The 15,829-nt window shown below is 47.9% G+C and overlaps 1 protein-coding gene across 2 annotated transcripts in view; it reads right to left on the reverse strand.

Moving 5' to 3' along the window:
• COL4A1 (collagen type IV alpha 1 chain) overlaps window positions 1–15,829 on the reverse strand; it is a 153,063-nt gene that overhangs the window by 57,754 nt on the left and 79,480 nt on the right. For both annotated transcript variants that reach the window (XM_027065218.2, XM_053217827.1), the window contains exons 3-8: window positions 4,442–4,531; window positions 4,308–4,352; window positions 2,980–3,024; window positions 2,810–2,872; window positions 2,279–2,332; window positions 1,878–1,904 (exon numbers count right to left, since the gene is read on the reverse strand). In XM_027065218.2, the coding sequence (XP_026921019.2) occupies window positions 1,878–1,904; window positions 2,279–2,332; window positions 2,810–2,872; window positions 2,980–3,024; window positions 4,308–4,352; window positions 4,442–4,531 (324 nt within the window). The remainder of the gene's footprint in view (window positions 1–1,877; window positions 1,905–2,278; window positions 2,333–2,809; window positions 2,873–2,979; window positions 3,025–4,307; window positions 4,353–4,441; window positions 4,532–15,829) is intronic.

Raw genomic sequence — 15,829 nt, forward strand, 5'->3', positions numbered from 1 at the left:
AGGGGGCGAGCAAAAAAAGGAAAGAAAGTCATGAAAACTGACATCATAGAAACCGAGAACCCGTTGCGTGAGAGGCGAGCGTTAGTGGTGCCGAATCAGCCCGTGTCTGGGATTGAGAGCCCGTCTACGCTTGAAACACGCGCACTGGCCACGTCCACGTTCGCCACATTCACTGCCACTGCCTCCATGGCCAGCGTCAAGCGCCACGCTTAGCTGGACTCGGCTGCGCCAGGACTGGATGTGGAGGCGTCACACGAGGAGCCCCCCGCTTGTGCGTGGCCATGCCCCACGCCTGAAGACAGAGCGCAGATCAGGGCTGAGGCTCCGTCTGTTCTCATGCGATAAGGCTTATCTTTCACAAACAGACCCAGGATGAGCATCTGTATAAAACAGGCTGTGATTTCATGTGTCTGCTTGGCCAGGCCACAGTACCCAGATGTTCAGTTAAGCCCCAGTCTGGATGTCCCTGGGAAGGTATTTTTAAGATAAGATAACCATTCACATCAGAAGCCTCTGAGTAAAATGAATTATTCTTCTTAATGTGGGTGGGCCTCGTCCAATCAGCTGAAGGCCTCAAGAGGAAGGGAAAAAAAACAAAAACAAAAACCCTGGCCTCCCCCAAGAAGAGGAAATTCTGTCTCCAGACAGTCTTTGAACTGGGACCCTGGCTCTTCCCCAGGCCTCCAGGCTGTTCTGCTGCGGATTCTGGACTCTCCAGGCCCCCACAATCTTGCAATTCCTTAAAGTAAACCCCTCTACCAGGATGTACGTCTGTGCCTGTACGTGTGCAAACACACACTCCACACACACACCCTACTGGTTCTGCTTCTCTGCAGAGCCCCGACTAAAATACAGGACTATCATGAGGATTCTATTTCTCAGGTTTTCTCAGGGACACAGGGACACAGGGACACTCCACCTCTTTCGGATATGTGGTTGTCTGCAGTGTGGCTGTTGAAAAAAAAACCAGAACTTGTCCTTTTACAGGGCTGCTCTCAACACCCAGATGCCCCTGCCCCCCAAACTGCTCTGCAGCACACAGGGGGGCGGGGAGTGGGCACATGCTTTGAGTCATCTCGGTGTGACCACAGCCCCCGGCCACATCACCACCCACCTGTCTGGGCAGGACCCGTGGGCCAGGTTCCTTTTGCCCCCCCCAACCCCAGTCCCAGAGAAGAATGCTGGAGGGGCTGGGACAGAGCTGAGCACCTGCACGGATTCACTCCGAGCTTGCTCAAGGTGCAAGTGTGGATGAAGGACAGGGACCCGTTATTCTGGACGCCGCAGCAGGAGGGGCTCAGGGCTTCTCCTCCTCACCATGTGCAGAGGGTCCAGGGCCACCCTGACACAGGGACAATCAAGCTGACGAAGCCCATGGTTTGGCTCTGAATAAGGGGGGTGGGCAGGACACCAAGGGTCTCACCTAAAGTAATTGGGGTCTTCCTGCAGGAATTATAGAACTTATAAGACAGTGTCTCCAGATCACAGGCCACAGAACAAGATGGTGGTATTCAAGTGAAACCACAGAGATTAAACACAGTAACAGTCTGAGTATTTCTGCCCACGGCTCTGGAAGAGGAGTGTCACCCAGTCTGTCTACACAGACAATTAATCTGGACTGGACTCACATCACTCACATCGCACCATGCTCCCTGTTTCTGCTTATTTCCGATTCAGAAACTGCCCCTGGTGTCTCAAGTTTACCTCCCAAAATTTAAGTTTGTGCCTATGACTCAGACACTCTTTGAACAGAGCAGGGTTTAGACAAACGCATTACCAGGCCACCAGTTGACCCAAGGACATACAGTAAAGCTGTGTCTACAGCATCTGCTCTATGTAGGCACCCGTGATGAACCCAGTCGAGTGTAAGTACGTACCTTCATTCCTGGTAACCCTGGTGGTCCCTATAAGAGAAAAGGCTGGTATTAGTTTTGTTTCTCTCAAAACAGCATTAGCATTAGGACAGAAGTGCAAAAAAAAAAAAGGGAAAGAAAGTGAAGAAGAGAATTTTTTTTCAAATATTTTTTAATGTTTGTTTATATTTGAGAAAGATAGTGGGAGTGTGCAAGTAAGAGAGGGGCAGAGAGAGAGGGAGGCATGGAATAGGAAGCAGGCTCCAGGCTCTGAGCTGTCAGCCCAGAGCCCGACATGGGGCTTGAACCCATGAACCGCGAGATCATGATCTGAGCTGAAGTCGGGACACTTAACTGACTGAGCCACCCAGGTGCCCCAAGAAGAGAAGAATCATAACGGAAGAAAGAAACGATGCTATACTCACGGGATTTCCAGTGAATCCAGGCAAACCCGGAGGCCCCAGAGGCCCTGGCTCGCCCTGAGGGGACAGCAGAAAGTCACTCGGGTGTGTGGCCAGGCACACAGCACATCCTCCCAGACACCCACACCAGGTACTCTGTCCTTCCCTTCACAGATCCTTCACTTGTTGGGACCCCCTAACAATTACCTGTTGGCAGCTACCCTGCTCAGTGCTACTTGGTGACAGGAGAAATACACATGAGAATATAACGGATAGGGACAAGGGATAATAATAACATTTCCTTATTTGCTTCAGCAACAGATTAGAGGCAAGAAATTTAGTGTTTATAGCAATCGCAGGATAAGAGTCCACAAAAAAGGCACAGCTTTGTCTTTTGTGAATATTAAATATGGGGAAACTGATTTCCTCATCAATTAAAGGACACTTTAAGGCGAACAGCTTTCCATCTGTGGCAGCGAAAACCGTGTCATAGGACTTCTCAACATGAGTCGGGTAACCAGAGCACGGGAGGAAGGGTCTGTGTTCCAAATTTACCTTTGTTCCATTGCATCCAGGGATACCTGGAGGACCGGGGGGGCCATCTTGGCCGGGAATACCCTGCAATTAACAAAGTGAAAAGTAGCCAGAACAGAGGATCACATGATGGTGGGGTCACGCACATCAGAAGTCTCCTTAAGGAAGCATACAGGAAGTTAGATACATACAGGAAGTCCTGGGTTTCCTGGGTAACCTGATGCTCCTGGGGGTCCCTGTAAGGATGGAAATGAGAGAGTGCAGTGAGTCGGGGGGACCCTCATCTCCTCCCACCACACCCACTTGGCTGAGGGTGTCACACCCGTGTCGCTGGGGCTCAGAACATCCACCCTAAGCACACACTGCATTCTGGGGGCAGGCAGCTGAGGGCCCGGCGCCCGGAAGCAGCAACTCTATGCCAAAAGCTGACGCTAATTACAGCAAAACCTTGGCTTGCAAGTCACTGGTTCTGCGAGGGTTCCACAAGACGAGCAAACACCTCTAATACATTTTAACTTGATAAACGAGCGGTGTCTTGCAATACGAGTCCTTCGTGACACCGAACGTCACATGATCACAACTGAGCCTGTGGTTCTTGAAATCCACTTTGATACACGAGTGCTTTGGATGACAAGTGTGTTTCCAGAAGGAATTATGCTCACAAACCAAGGTTTTACTGTACTTCTAAGACCAAGGCTGCACAGCCACAAAATAACCCTGTCCTCATTCCACACTTTGTGATTTGTAGGTAAAATATATTCTTTATTATGTGTATAGTGTGTATGTAAACATGCACGTTATATACGTAGTATACGTATACAAGTTACGTGTATATAAATATAGACACAATTTACATTAAAATCGCAAACTGCTGGGAAGAAGCATTTGTAAGAGAACTCGGTTCACTGGTGGGGGGTAGGGGGGCAGCCCAGTCCTTCCCAGTGGAAGTCTGGATCTGCTCTGTCACGGGCACCCCCGGGGCCATCTCCTCTACCTCCTGCCCAAGGTGCCGGGGACTGTGTCAGAACAGCGGAATGAAACGTTTACAGAGCCTCTGTTTCTCTGCTTTCAGAACGTGCTTTCAGAGGTCTTCCTCTTTGCATTTGCCAGGAATGGAAGGAGCAAAACCAGAGTGCAGTGTGAAGAAGGAAGACCCAAGTGAGCGCTGAGAAGGTTCGCCCTTTTCTCGATAATGGCAGCCCTTTTCTTCCATGACTTGTAGACATGTCATCGCCCCTCCCCCAAAGCACACCGTGTGTGCAAGAACCCTCTGGAAGAACAGAACCGACGGGAAAAGCCACCACAAGGGCGGGGGTCGGAGCAGGGGGCTCACATCAGCTCCCCGCCCCGGCCCCGCACGGTCAGAGCTCTGGGAAGATCGACGGGCAAGGATGGGGGGCAGAGGGGGTGCCCCTCAGGGCTGCTGGGAGGTGAGAAGGGGTGAAGGGCCCTCAAGCGGAGGCATCACTGTATCACACATCACCACAGCCTCACGGACTTAGGTGACAGGTGTACTCACCCTTGTCCCCTTTGTTCCAGGCAGTCCGGGTTCTCCAGTGTCACCCTGCAAGCAAACAGAAGTGCCACCGTGACAAGAACGTGGACCACCTTAAACTCACACCCTCCTCCCCGCAGTGGCACGGCCAAGCTTACCTTCTGTCCCGGGGGCCCCTGTGGCCCCTCCGGTCCTTGCATCCCGGGGAACCCGATGACACCCTGCAAGCCCGGGAGGCCTCTTTCGCCCTGCGGGGGAGAAGGAGCAGGTCAGAAGGGAGGTGCACTGGCAGAAATGGAGGGAAGGGATCGGCACTCACCCCTGCCACGACCGTCCAGCACCGCACAAGTCCCTGCGGGCACCTGAAGGTCCACGCTCCAAATTAACTCCCGTTCCAGGAGGGTTTTCTCCACTGTGTGCCAAGCTCTTTGAGCACAGGAGTGTTCACCTCTGACACCTGGGACAATGCTTTCTATGTTCTATATTCTAAATGCTCAATAACTTACCGGGTAAATAAAATAATGGCTAGTTGGGTTTTTTTCACCGAATTGATTATGCTGTCATTCAACTAGCGGGATCTTATTATCGGCACGCGCGGCACTGAGAATCTGTAAGCAGAGCATCACAGTTTTCCTTCGGATTTCTAGGAGGTGTGTAGGCAGAGCTCATGGTGTGAGCTTCCACACGAGATGCTGAGACCTCTCTGTGCAATCAACAATCGGACGATGGGCTTTCAAAAGTGTCCTTAAAAAGTGTTTGTTTGCAAAGGCACAAAGTTTAGTTAGAGTCTCTGTCAATGCTCTTGGAGCCAAAAGAAATAAGAAACATTGTTTTTAAAATACTATCATTCAATGGGGGGGGGGGGGGTGCCTGGGTGGCTAAGTCCATTAAGCATGTGACTTTGGCTCAGGTCATGGTCTCACAGCTCATGAGTTTGAGCCCCATGTCAGGCTCTGTGCTGACAGCTCGGAGCCTGGAGCCTACTTCAGATTCGGTCTCCCTCTCTCTCTGCCGCTCCCCTGCTTGCCCTCTATCTCTCTCTCAAAAATAATAAATAAGCATTAAAAAATTTTTAATAAAATAAAAATATAAAATATTATCATTCAGTGCATGTGCAGGCAGTCATAATACACTCAAAAAGGAAAAAGAAAGGTCCAAATGTCTGGGATTCTGAGCCCGAAGCTGGCGCTTGAAGGATGAACACAAAATAAGTATGTGAAGAAAAGAGAGGAGTCACTGAGCCTGGAAGGTGGGGAACAGGCAGCGATGAGGGCGATCTCAGTCGTGTGAGCACAAGAAACTAAAAAAAAAAATACAACCAGCACAAGAGTACACAGAACGTCAATGTTTGACCCGGAAACAGGATTTCTCCCAGAGGCACCAGCGAGCCCGTGACCTGATGCCACGACAATGAAGGAAGATCGCCACACTCAGACTGCCAAGATAAAATCACCCACAATCGCGACCTGAAATCATGAAAACTTGTGTGCTTTACAGTACGTGGACTTCACTGCAATCTTCCAGAACAAAGGGTGCAGATGAAACAGCCATCGCCAGCTGACTTGAAAAAGCAGACGGTCCTGTGGATTACTTAGCACCCAGTACTTTCTCAGTCATATCGGCCCAAAGCAAAACTAAACAGGCGAGCTATACGGTACACAACATAAGCATTTTACCCCCAGAAGAGCAGGTCCCCGAGAGTTACTGGAAAGTTTCACCGTCGTACAGACGGAGGGAAACAGGGCAAGGGGTCTAGGATCTGCCCTTCTCTCCACACCACTGGCCGGTCCTGGCATTGCTGGCAAATTCAGCACCTGTTGCATTTTTAGAAGCGCAGAATGGGGCTCTGAGCTTGGGACTTCCACCGCCGCCCCCCCTCCGTGGACCGCAGGATCAGCTGGAAGTGGAAGTCGGGAGTCCAGAAGCAGCTTGTGAGCAAATGTGCAGATGAGTGCTAACTCGAGAAGACACAATGAAATGGTAAAGGGATTCAAGAAAACTAAGCTGTGCAGCCTGGCACAGCCCTCAGGACAGCAGCGTCCAGAGACTCCACCCAGAGGAGCAAATGCTAACGTGCCCAGAGCCCTCGGCACAGGATTCGACACGGCTGGCTCCTCCTCCCGAGAACTGGGACAGCCGGCAAAGGAAAGCGTTCTCAGACCAACACCTGTTCACATGGAAAGCTACTGAAATATATTCATTCTTAACACTGAAACATAATGAACCGTGGGCTCCAACCACAGAGAGCGCTGACCATAGAGATGCTCCGTCATCGTGCCCACCTCCTCGCTACTACTCGGATGTGGGAAAATTCTACCTGAAACAGAATAGAACTGAACTGCCAAGAGCTGGCTGAAAAAAATACATGAACACCGAGTTGTGTCTCCCCAGATAACCTAATAGGACATCGGAAGGACGTGTGAGAGGTGCATCGATGTAAGAGCCTTCCCATGTATTTGGTGGCATATTTTTAGAACTTCATTAGTATTTGGCTCTATCGCTATGAGACCCAGTGCAGAGAAGACTTTATAATTCTCATTTTAACCATGGAACGCATGGAGGCCGAGAGCCAGATTCGCTGAGTTCTGCAAGTTTCTCACTGAGTCAGCGCTAAAGCCAAAAATAGAAATGAGGTCAGCCTGCACCACAGTGCATGGTTTTTCTAGGTCACTAGAGCAAGCTGGTTCCCAGCAAACTGTTGAACGATTCACCAACGTGAAGTTCGCCCCTCTTATGTTCATTTCACAGACAGGGACGTTAGGATTCTGACACGGAACTGACTTGTCACATGTCACCGGGTGACCCCTGCACGCTGCTGGGAACAGAACACAGAAATCAGACTCCCAGTATTTGCTTACACCACAAGAACACATTCTTTCCCAAATGTCCCTGGAACACTTAAGCAATCCGTATATCCCAAGAGTTTTGGAATTAACTAGCTACGAAGGAAGTGACTCCTCCATTGACATGGTTCTTGTTATCTCCCACGTATTTTTTTTTAACTTTCCCACTCTTTTTGTTCAGACAAGAGTGCACATGAATAATCCAATATCCCGTGCCCCGTCCAAGGCTATTATGGGCACCCAAGCAGAGCCAGCAGACAGGATAAACGTTCAAACAGCTATACAGTTAGCTGGCACACAGCGTGTGCGGAATGCAGGCCAAATTACTCCTCTGAGCTTTCAGCAAATCCCCACTGTCGTTGTAGGAAGCGTTGGCTGATCCAGACAGACAGTGCAGCTGTAGAAGTAAGACCTTGACTGTGGCCACCCGTACACTGGGGGTCAAGGCAGGAGGGTTTGTGCCGTCAGCGTCCCTGAGAAACAGGACCGAGTCATCTACACCCCACGATGCGGTAAAGGCAAAGGCCAAGGGGCGCCTGGGGGGCTCAGTCGGTCGAGCGTCCGACTTCAGCTCAGGTCATGATCTCACAGTTAGTGAGTTCGAGCCCCTGCGTCGGGGCTCTGTGCTGACAGCCCAGAGCCTGGAACCTACTTCAGATGCTGTGTCTCCCTCTCTCTGCCCCTCCCCTGCTTGCGCTCTGTCTCTTTCTGTCTCTCGAAAATGAATAAACGTTAAAAAAAAATTTTTTTTAAACAAGGCAAGGTCCAAAAGGCCATGGCAGCCACCTAACCCGTACCGGGCAGAAATGGAACCCCCGAGCACTGTTCATCACAGTAATGAGCATCTCCAATGGAGGGAAGACCAGAGAAGCTGGTAAAATATGACACAAAAGTGTGGATGCAATTGCATTTCATACTTTTATTCTCCAAAGTCAGTGCAACTGTATTAGATTCATTTTAAAACGTCTATGCATCAACAGCAGAACCGATTACCAATGTGTCCTCAAATGATGGAATTCAGAGTTTGAAGAGGAAGAGCAAAATGCCATCATTATAAAGATGAAAGAATACAGCCATGGAGAATAATCTTGGCATCGAAATTAGCCATTCTAAATTAGGCATGAAATACAGTTTCATGCATGGAGTAACTTACAAATTTTGCATAACGTATGTATTATCTAAAGCAAGGACATACTTTTAAAACTCCATCAGATAGGAGGATAAAAGATTCTGTTATAATATCAATTACTCCCCTTCCTCTTAAAATGCTTATGGAAACAAGCTCAAGATGGAACTCCAAAGCTAGGACGTGACACCCCTTCCTGTCCAAGTCAGAAAAATCCAAATACAAACGAAGCCCCCTGGTTGGCTGAAATTGGAAGAGTTGTAAAGCTTCTAACTTCGAAGGGTAATACAGTTACGAACCACAAACACTGAAGTTAACACAACATAAACCTAAAGTAAGCGGTCAAGTCCTACTATCAGAGGCCGTAGCATGCCTGTTTCAAGAGTCAGCATGGGATCACATCCTTTTAGTTAAATTTTAAATTAAGTTTTCAAAATGATATGACCGAGGATCTTTACAGTGCACAGAAGCACAAGAAAAGTGTGTCCCAAGCACCAGGCTTCCTGGCCCCAGGAGGGCTGACTGCAGGGGGGTAGAGCCATCCACGCGCTTGGGTTCATCCATCACAAAGCAGAACGGACCTCACAAGCGGTGTCAGTTGGAGACATTTTGTAGCAGGGTTTCCACCTCTTAGAAGTAAATAGAGTGAGATCGTTTTTTTAATTCACCGTGATCGGCACCCTCTCTGAATTCGCTAAAATCGCTGAGTGGATGGATGAACTAGCCAGTAGCGAACCACGCTCGTATGGGCCTGCGCCCTAGAAACTTAACGCATAGTACAGGATGGTGACTGGGCCACGGGGCCCCTTTCCAGGTCTGAAGCCATGCGGGCGCCGTGGGAACCCCGGCTGACATATGTGCCTGCGGCCGAAGCAGCAACAGAAAAAGCAAGCTGTGATCAGGACAGGACCCCGGATCAGCTGTTTCTTTCTGTCACTGGGCGCCTGGAGGCTTCCATTTCCAAGCAAAGCTGCAAATGAGTGAAGGAATGAAAGCATTCACTTTTGGAGCCAGGACTCACCAAGAACTCAGCGATGGGGAAATGATTTCAAATGACAGGTCACAGTCAGTCAATGGGTGACATGGGGACTCGGCCAAAAATTCCACAAGAGCAATTGCTGAGCCCAACAACCATCTGCGGGGCCATTTCCTGAATGCCGACAGTGGGAAAGTGGTGGGAAGTGTCACGGGGTCCTGGAAAAACTCTGACGAGGCCCCACTGGGAGCTCCGCCCACACCACAAAGCCTGCCACCGTGGCGGGACTACCGCCCTGGCGCCCCGGCGGGAGGGGAAATACACAGCTGGAGCCCTGAACACGCTTTCCAAAGAGGAGGACGTAAAGACTGATTCTCCTTTGCAGTAGGAGACACGTACCTGGATTCCTACACGAACACGCGTGTGTTAATTTAACGTATACCATGTTTCTTGAGTGAGTTAAAGATGGGGCGAAGACTGTTTCACGTGACCACTCCATCACTGCTATTGTTTCTTGCATTTTAAAATTTTAGTATTGAAGCAGGAGAGAGAAAAATAATGCTGCTCAAAAAGCCGGGCTACTGATCTTTTATCTTCTTCCCCAAACTCTCTCTTTCTCTCTCCAGCCCTCGCTGATGTTCAGCTCAAAGGTCAATATTCAGAATCTTTACGTTGTGGCTCTCCAGCAAATATGTGTTAAGAGCTTGAGCAATTATATAGGGAGGGGGAGTAAAGATGAGCATTTAAGAGGTTGTTTCTAGAAACGAAGGCATTTCTAGAACGTCCTTTACAAATTCAAGGGAAGAGAAGACTCGGAAACGTGTTGGGGAAAAAAAAATCCCCCAACCCGTGACCTTGGAGTTCATGACCTCATGTGCTGTCAGATCCATTCCATTCCTAGGAGGGTTCTGGACCCATCCTGCCTCTTCTAACCCCACCCGCCTCTTGCCACATGGCCACCACCAGGCTTATGACTCTGGGGCTGCAGATGGTCGGGTCTGCAGGGAGAATGGGGCAGACCTGCATGCTGGACCGTGGGAGGGCAGCTGGCTGGGAGCCCTTTCCCCTCTGCGCTCTACGTGGGTCATTCTGCCACCGGCTTCCTGGGCAGGAACTCGCAACCCTGAGGAGAGGATCCCTCTCGTGGATAAGGCCCACCTAGGCCCAGCTGATGGCTCCCCAGCTTCAGACAGCCCACAGATACAACACTTCTCCAAGTCTCCATGTTCAAGGACAGATTTCCTTTGGATAAATCCTGATACTGAAACATTATTTGATCCCACGATACACTCTAGCACAATTCTCGGAATTTCAGCACCGCCGTGAAGCCGGCTGGCGGAGCCAAAGTCTCAAATCGTGCGTAACACAAAACGAGCAGGAGGACGGTTGCAGGGGAGCGCACAATATGGATGTGTGATTAATCAACACTGGCAACGAACAGAACCCTCGATACTTTCTGACCTGCAAAAATCCACTTTGTACGTCAACTTGGAAGAAAACAAAAAAGGAATTACAGAGAGTTCTTCACAAAATACTTTCTACAGAACCATCATTCAACACAAGAATAACGTGAAAGAGTCCTAGGTGTTGTCTTCATAAATTTAAACTGCTCGCCTACAGCCATCTAAGAGCCAAACGCCCGACTTCATCCTTCCAGTGGGAAAAACTTTCTAAAAAGCAAAATCAAGTGCTGACAAATTGTTAGCAGAAAAAAACAAAAACAAAAACAAAACGACAACAACAAAAAAACCACCTTAAAATCTTCCAAAGGCCCCTAGGACTTGTAAAATTTCCTGACATGTCTCCCTAATTAGAGCTGAATACTGCGGACAGCGGACATGCTCGAAAGCCGTAAGCGGTAGCCAGGATCTTCAGCGGCAAACGTGTGCTTCAGAATTTGTCTCTTACGCTCTCTCTGAAAAACCAGGCTAACATGCTTTCGTTAAGTCTCCCTCTGAAGCAGGCATCTGCTCAAAATACTTTGAAGTGTAAATATTTTAAGCCATTCCCCTGAAGTAGTCAGCTGCCCAAACTGGGAAGAGGAGAAACAGTGTGATAACATTTTCCCCAAGTGCTGTGGATGTATTCTGCCAAATCCCGCATATACATTTCCTGGTAAAGTTGACCTTCACCCATAGCTTATGTCCATTTTCCCAGCAAACTGCAACCAAAGGCCGTTCGTTCTCTGGGAAACATTTGTCCTTCCCGACCTCTATTAACTCATTCACATTTCAAGGAGAAGGTTCAAATTTCTGGATGGGTTCTCCTGTAGCCTCCCCCCACCCCCACCCAGGAGCCCTTCACTCACATGCGCTTTTGTCCCCCTCCGGCCTACACCCTGGTTCTCCGCCGCCTCCCCGGCCAGGGTCCCCGCCTCCGGGAGCACCCAGCGGGGCTCAGAGATGGAATGTTCCCATCTGAAACGTTTGTATTCATACCCCACCCCTTACCATCCCCCAGCACCCGACACATCCCCGGATCTCAGCCAAACATCCCTTCCTTGGGGAAGACCTTTTAGATGCAGGTGATCTGAAGAAGACAATTGCACCTAACTAATCCAGCTCAATTAAGAGGCAATAAAGAAAGGGGGAATGGGCTTTTAGAGACGCGTGTAAAGAAAGCCCCACAACTCTGGCTTGCCACCACAAGGGGGCGCTAGGGGACTACGCTGTCTTCAAATTAAACCCTTCTGGAACCTGAAGCCTTCAGCCTTTTTTACTATTCATCATATTAATGGGCTAATATTAAATATTCAGTGCTGTTGAAGATCTTAGCATGGGCACAGTTCAGAGAAGTCAGTTTGATAAGGCCTAAAAGATACAATACCCAGGGAAAGAGAGAATTTTACTTAGAATTAAAAATGTAGGGGCACCTGGGTGGCTCAGTCGGTTGAGCATCTGACTTTATCTCAGGTCACGATCTCGCGGTTTGTGGGTTTGAGCCCCGCGTCGGGCTCTGTGCTGACGGCTCGGAGCCTGGAGCCTGCTTCGGATTCTGTGTCTCCCTCTCTCTCTGCCCCTCCCCTGCTCACGCTCTCTCTCTGTCTCTCAATAATAAATTAAAAAAAAATTTTTTTTTAAGAATTAAAAATGTAATTAAAATTAAATATGAGACTAGGAGCCTGAACATGAAGGCTCTAACATGGCAGGTGAGTGTTGATGAACCCACCAGTAATAAGAATGGTGCCTAGTTCTCAGTTTGCTTCTTCCATTCATTTTATAAACTGAGTACTTGAATCGAACAATAATCCAGGAAAAAAGTAAATTCAGCTTTCTAAATGATGGCATGAAAATAGCACACACGGAAAACATTTAAAATCCCTACAAAACATTCATAAAACAGGTAGAGTCTGACAGGAGAATTTCTTTAAAGGCTTTTCTTTGGTCCCTTCTACTTCAAGTTTATAGGAAACACATACATAAGGTGATTTAATCCATTCTGCTGATCTTTGCCATTTGTGAAGGCAAAAAATTCATCCAATTTTTAATGGCTTCCAAAAAACATGATTAACATCTCCCTTGCTGAAAACTTGATTTACTGACATGGAGCTCGTGTGAAAATCAGAACCGTAAATGACCGTGCCTAATCCTACTACCTTCTGTTCTGTCTGTCATACACAGACTTAAAGATTGTGTTTTAAAGCAGAAAACAGCATAGACATAAAAGGTAGCTCTATTGCGGCTCGGACCCTCACCGTGGCTGTGGACGGTTGTGCATGTTACACACTGCAGCGAGTACAGGGTGAAATCCAGCTGCAGCTCAGCACTGGCCCGGCGAGGGGAGGGGGCGCTGGTCCAACAGGCACAGAGCTGGGCAAAACTCAGTAGCAGCAAAGCCACCAAGCTAGAAACAGACCCTACAAAGGGGTTCTGTTTATGAACGAATGCTTACAAAGCTGCACTCCAGGGAAAGGGAATAATCTTGCCTAAGAGGAGCTGTGCTTCCACTCACCAGCACAAGTGCCTTTTCTTCTTCTTTTTTTTTTTTTTTTAACATTCCATGGGATTTATCAAAATTCTATGTTATACCTTGAAGATTGGGAGAAGGAGAGACACCGCAGGAAAATAACTAATTGACAGCAAAGTAACAAGGTTATTAAGAAGTAGCAGAGTTAGCAGCTCTGGAGGATGTGGACAGAAAAAGTACATCTTTTTCTCAAAAGACACTTTGCAGGGCGCCCAGGGGGCTCAGTCAGTTAAGCGTCCGGCTTCAGCTCAGGTCACGATCTCATGGTTCGTGAGTCCAAGCCCCTCATCAGGTTCTGTGCTGACAGTGTGGAGCCTGCTTGGGATTCTCTCTCTCCCCCTCTCAAAAATGAATAAACATTTTTTTTAAAGAAGATACTTTGCTCTGTTTTCACTATCGCCAACCACCTTGAGATTTGGAGAGATGGCTTCCATGTCGTCAGCAAACTTGAGAAAGAGCGATCAGTGCACAAAACCTAAACAGCCTTAGAGGGTTTTCATGTTACCATAATGAGGATGTTATTCACCTGAACCTGGAAATGTATGTGGGTGTGTGACACAGCCCTGGAAGTGCGTGCATCCTGAACAAAATCGGGACACATAAAAGTCAGGAAGTGCCACAATCTAGGTCAGGCATTTGTGTGTGTGTGTGTGTGGTCTGTGTTAACAATAAAAATGAAAAATGCAAAAGAAATGCCCTGACAGTAATCATCATAGTTAATAACATGAAAGGCACGCAAGGTATCGGTCAGGTTTAACCTTGAGAAAAATTGCCAGTTGTCCGTTAAGAAAAAAATTTTTTCTGTTTTTTCTTTAAAAATGTAGTTAAATGCAACTACCTATCAAAAGTAGGTTTTACGGGTGTCCCTGCTCCCCAGCACCCAGCACAGACAGCACATAGTAGGTGTTCACTAAGTATTTTCAGGAGTGAATCAGGGAACACAAAGTATTAAAGATTCCAAGGAAAGGGGCACCTGGGGGGGCTCAGTGGGATGAGTGTCCGACTCCTGGTTTCAGCTCAGGTCATGAACTCAGGGCTTCACGGGTTCAACCCCGCATCAGGCTTCACGCTGACGGTGCAAAGCCTGCTTGGGGATTCTCGCGTTCTGCCCCTCCCCCACTCATGCTGTCTCTGTCTTTCTTAAAATAAATAAATAAACTTAAAAAAAAAAAAAGATTCCAAGGAAATAATATAAACCTACCAAGAGGACACGGGGTTAGAGATCTGGTTTCCAAACTTGACAGAAACACGAGGCATGGTTGCTCTGCTCTGGGGCACCTCCTACAGTGAGGGCACTGATAATGCTGCATATTGGGGAGAACCCCGGCCAACGAGCCAGAGACTGTGTCTGTAGCCCCAGCCCCCAAGACTCTCTGAGAATCAGGCCAGCCGGCCAGAAGATGGGACGACTGAGTCACGTTGGATCCTGGAAAGGATCACACCGTTGGGTATTCCCTGACTTCCCGCTGTATTCAACACTGGACCCATGATTCGTGGACCAACCTGGTCCGGCTGTTGTTTATTTAAATACACATATTTTGCACTTACTATCAAGATTTCTCAGCCCATCCAGTCGACTGCATTTCCTATAAAAGCCACACAGTATTTTAAAAGAGAATGAAAAGGCAGTGTCGCCTTTTCCCCTTCCTAGTGGTCACGACCCATGAGTTATCTCACTCTTATTTCTGAGGCTAAATTTGACAATGGGAAATAAAGATTTTTTGGGTATTGAAAAGATAAGGCAATTTGTTTTTCTTTTTTTTTTTTTAAGAAATTCCTCACTTATCTTATGCATAAGGTTTTTTTTAATTTTTCCTCAATGAACACATCTGATATTCATTCTTTTCCAGCTCCGGACACTCTGTTTATTCTCCCGAGTCTGTACAGCCACCCCGTGCACCAGCCCCAGGGCCCTGCTCGCAAGTATCCGATAACACACACGTGTTCTGTTTCCTCATCCTCCGACAAAGCTGCCTGGCCGTGCTGCATGCTAACAATGTTCTCCCCCAGCACGCGGCAATAATTTCAAGACGTCATTAATCATACTCAGAATCTAAAAGATAAGAGCAGTTCCAAAGTGGCTGAAACATGACAACTCCATTTTGCCCATATAATGCAATGCCATACTGGGAGGGCCTGAGGTTTCACAGAACCCACAACTCACTGACCCGCGTTAACTTGGAAAAAGGGGTCAGATCCATCTGAATTAGTAAATAACTGTATTTTAGCCTATTTTCAGTAAACACCATTAATTCTTTTAAAACATAGTCACTCAGGGAAAGAAATTAAGCAAGATACAGAAGGGTGTTTGGGGGGGGTCAAGATTTTGATCTGACAACTGAATAGCTACGAAAAGCGTACAAGTGCACCATCAGTACAAAAACCACGGCGCGGAATTAACGCAACAAGTAACTACGTCTTAAATACTTGAAAGCAGCCTTCCCTGAGAAGGCAGGGTCCCTTCACCACAGGGTTGGTCACAGAATTGGCAAACCTGTCTCCAAAAGATAACGTGGAGATTATTTTAACCCAATAGCCAAATCACAGCAAAATTGTAAGTTAGTAGAATCTTATTTAATGCCATTTTTACTCTATATATTTTGTAGAGGTTTCTAAGGTTGCATTTACAAGACAG

Source organism: Acinonyx jubatus, chromosome A1 (genome assembly GCF_027475565.1).
Source record: "Acinonyx jubatus isolate Ajub_Pintada_27869175 chromosome A1, VMU_Ajub_asm_v1.0, whole genome shotgun sequence".
In the NCBI taxonomy this organism is placed as follows: Eukaryota; Metazoa; Chordata; class Mammalia; order Carnivora; family Felidae; genus Acinonyx; species Acinonyx jubatus.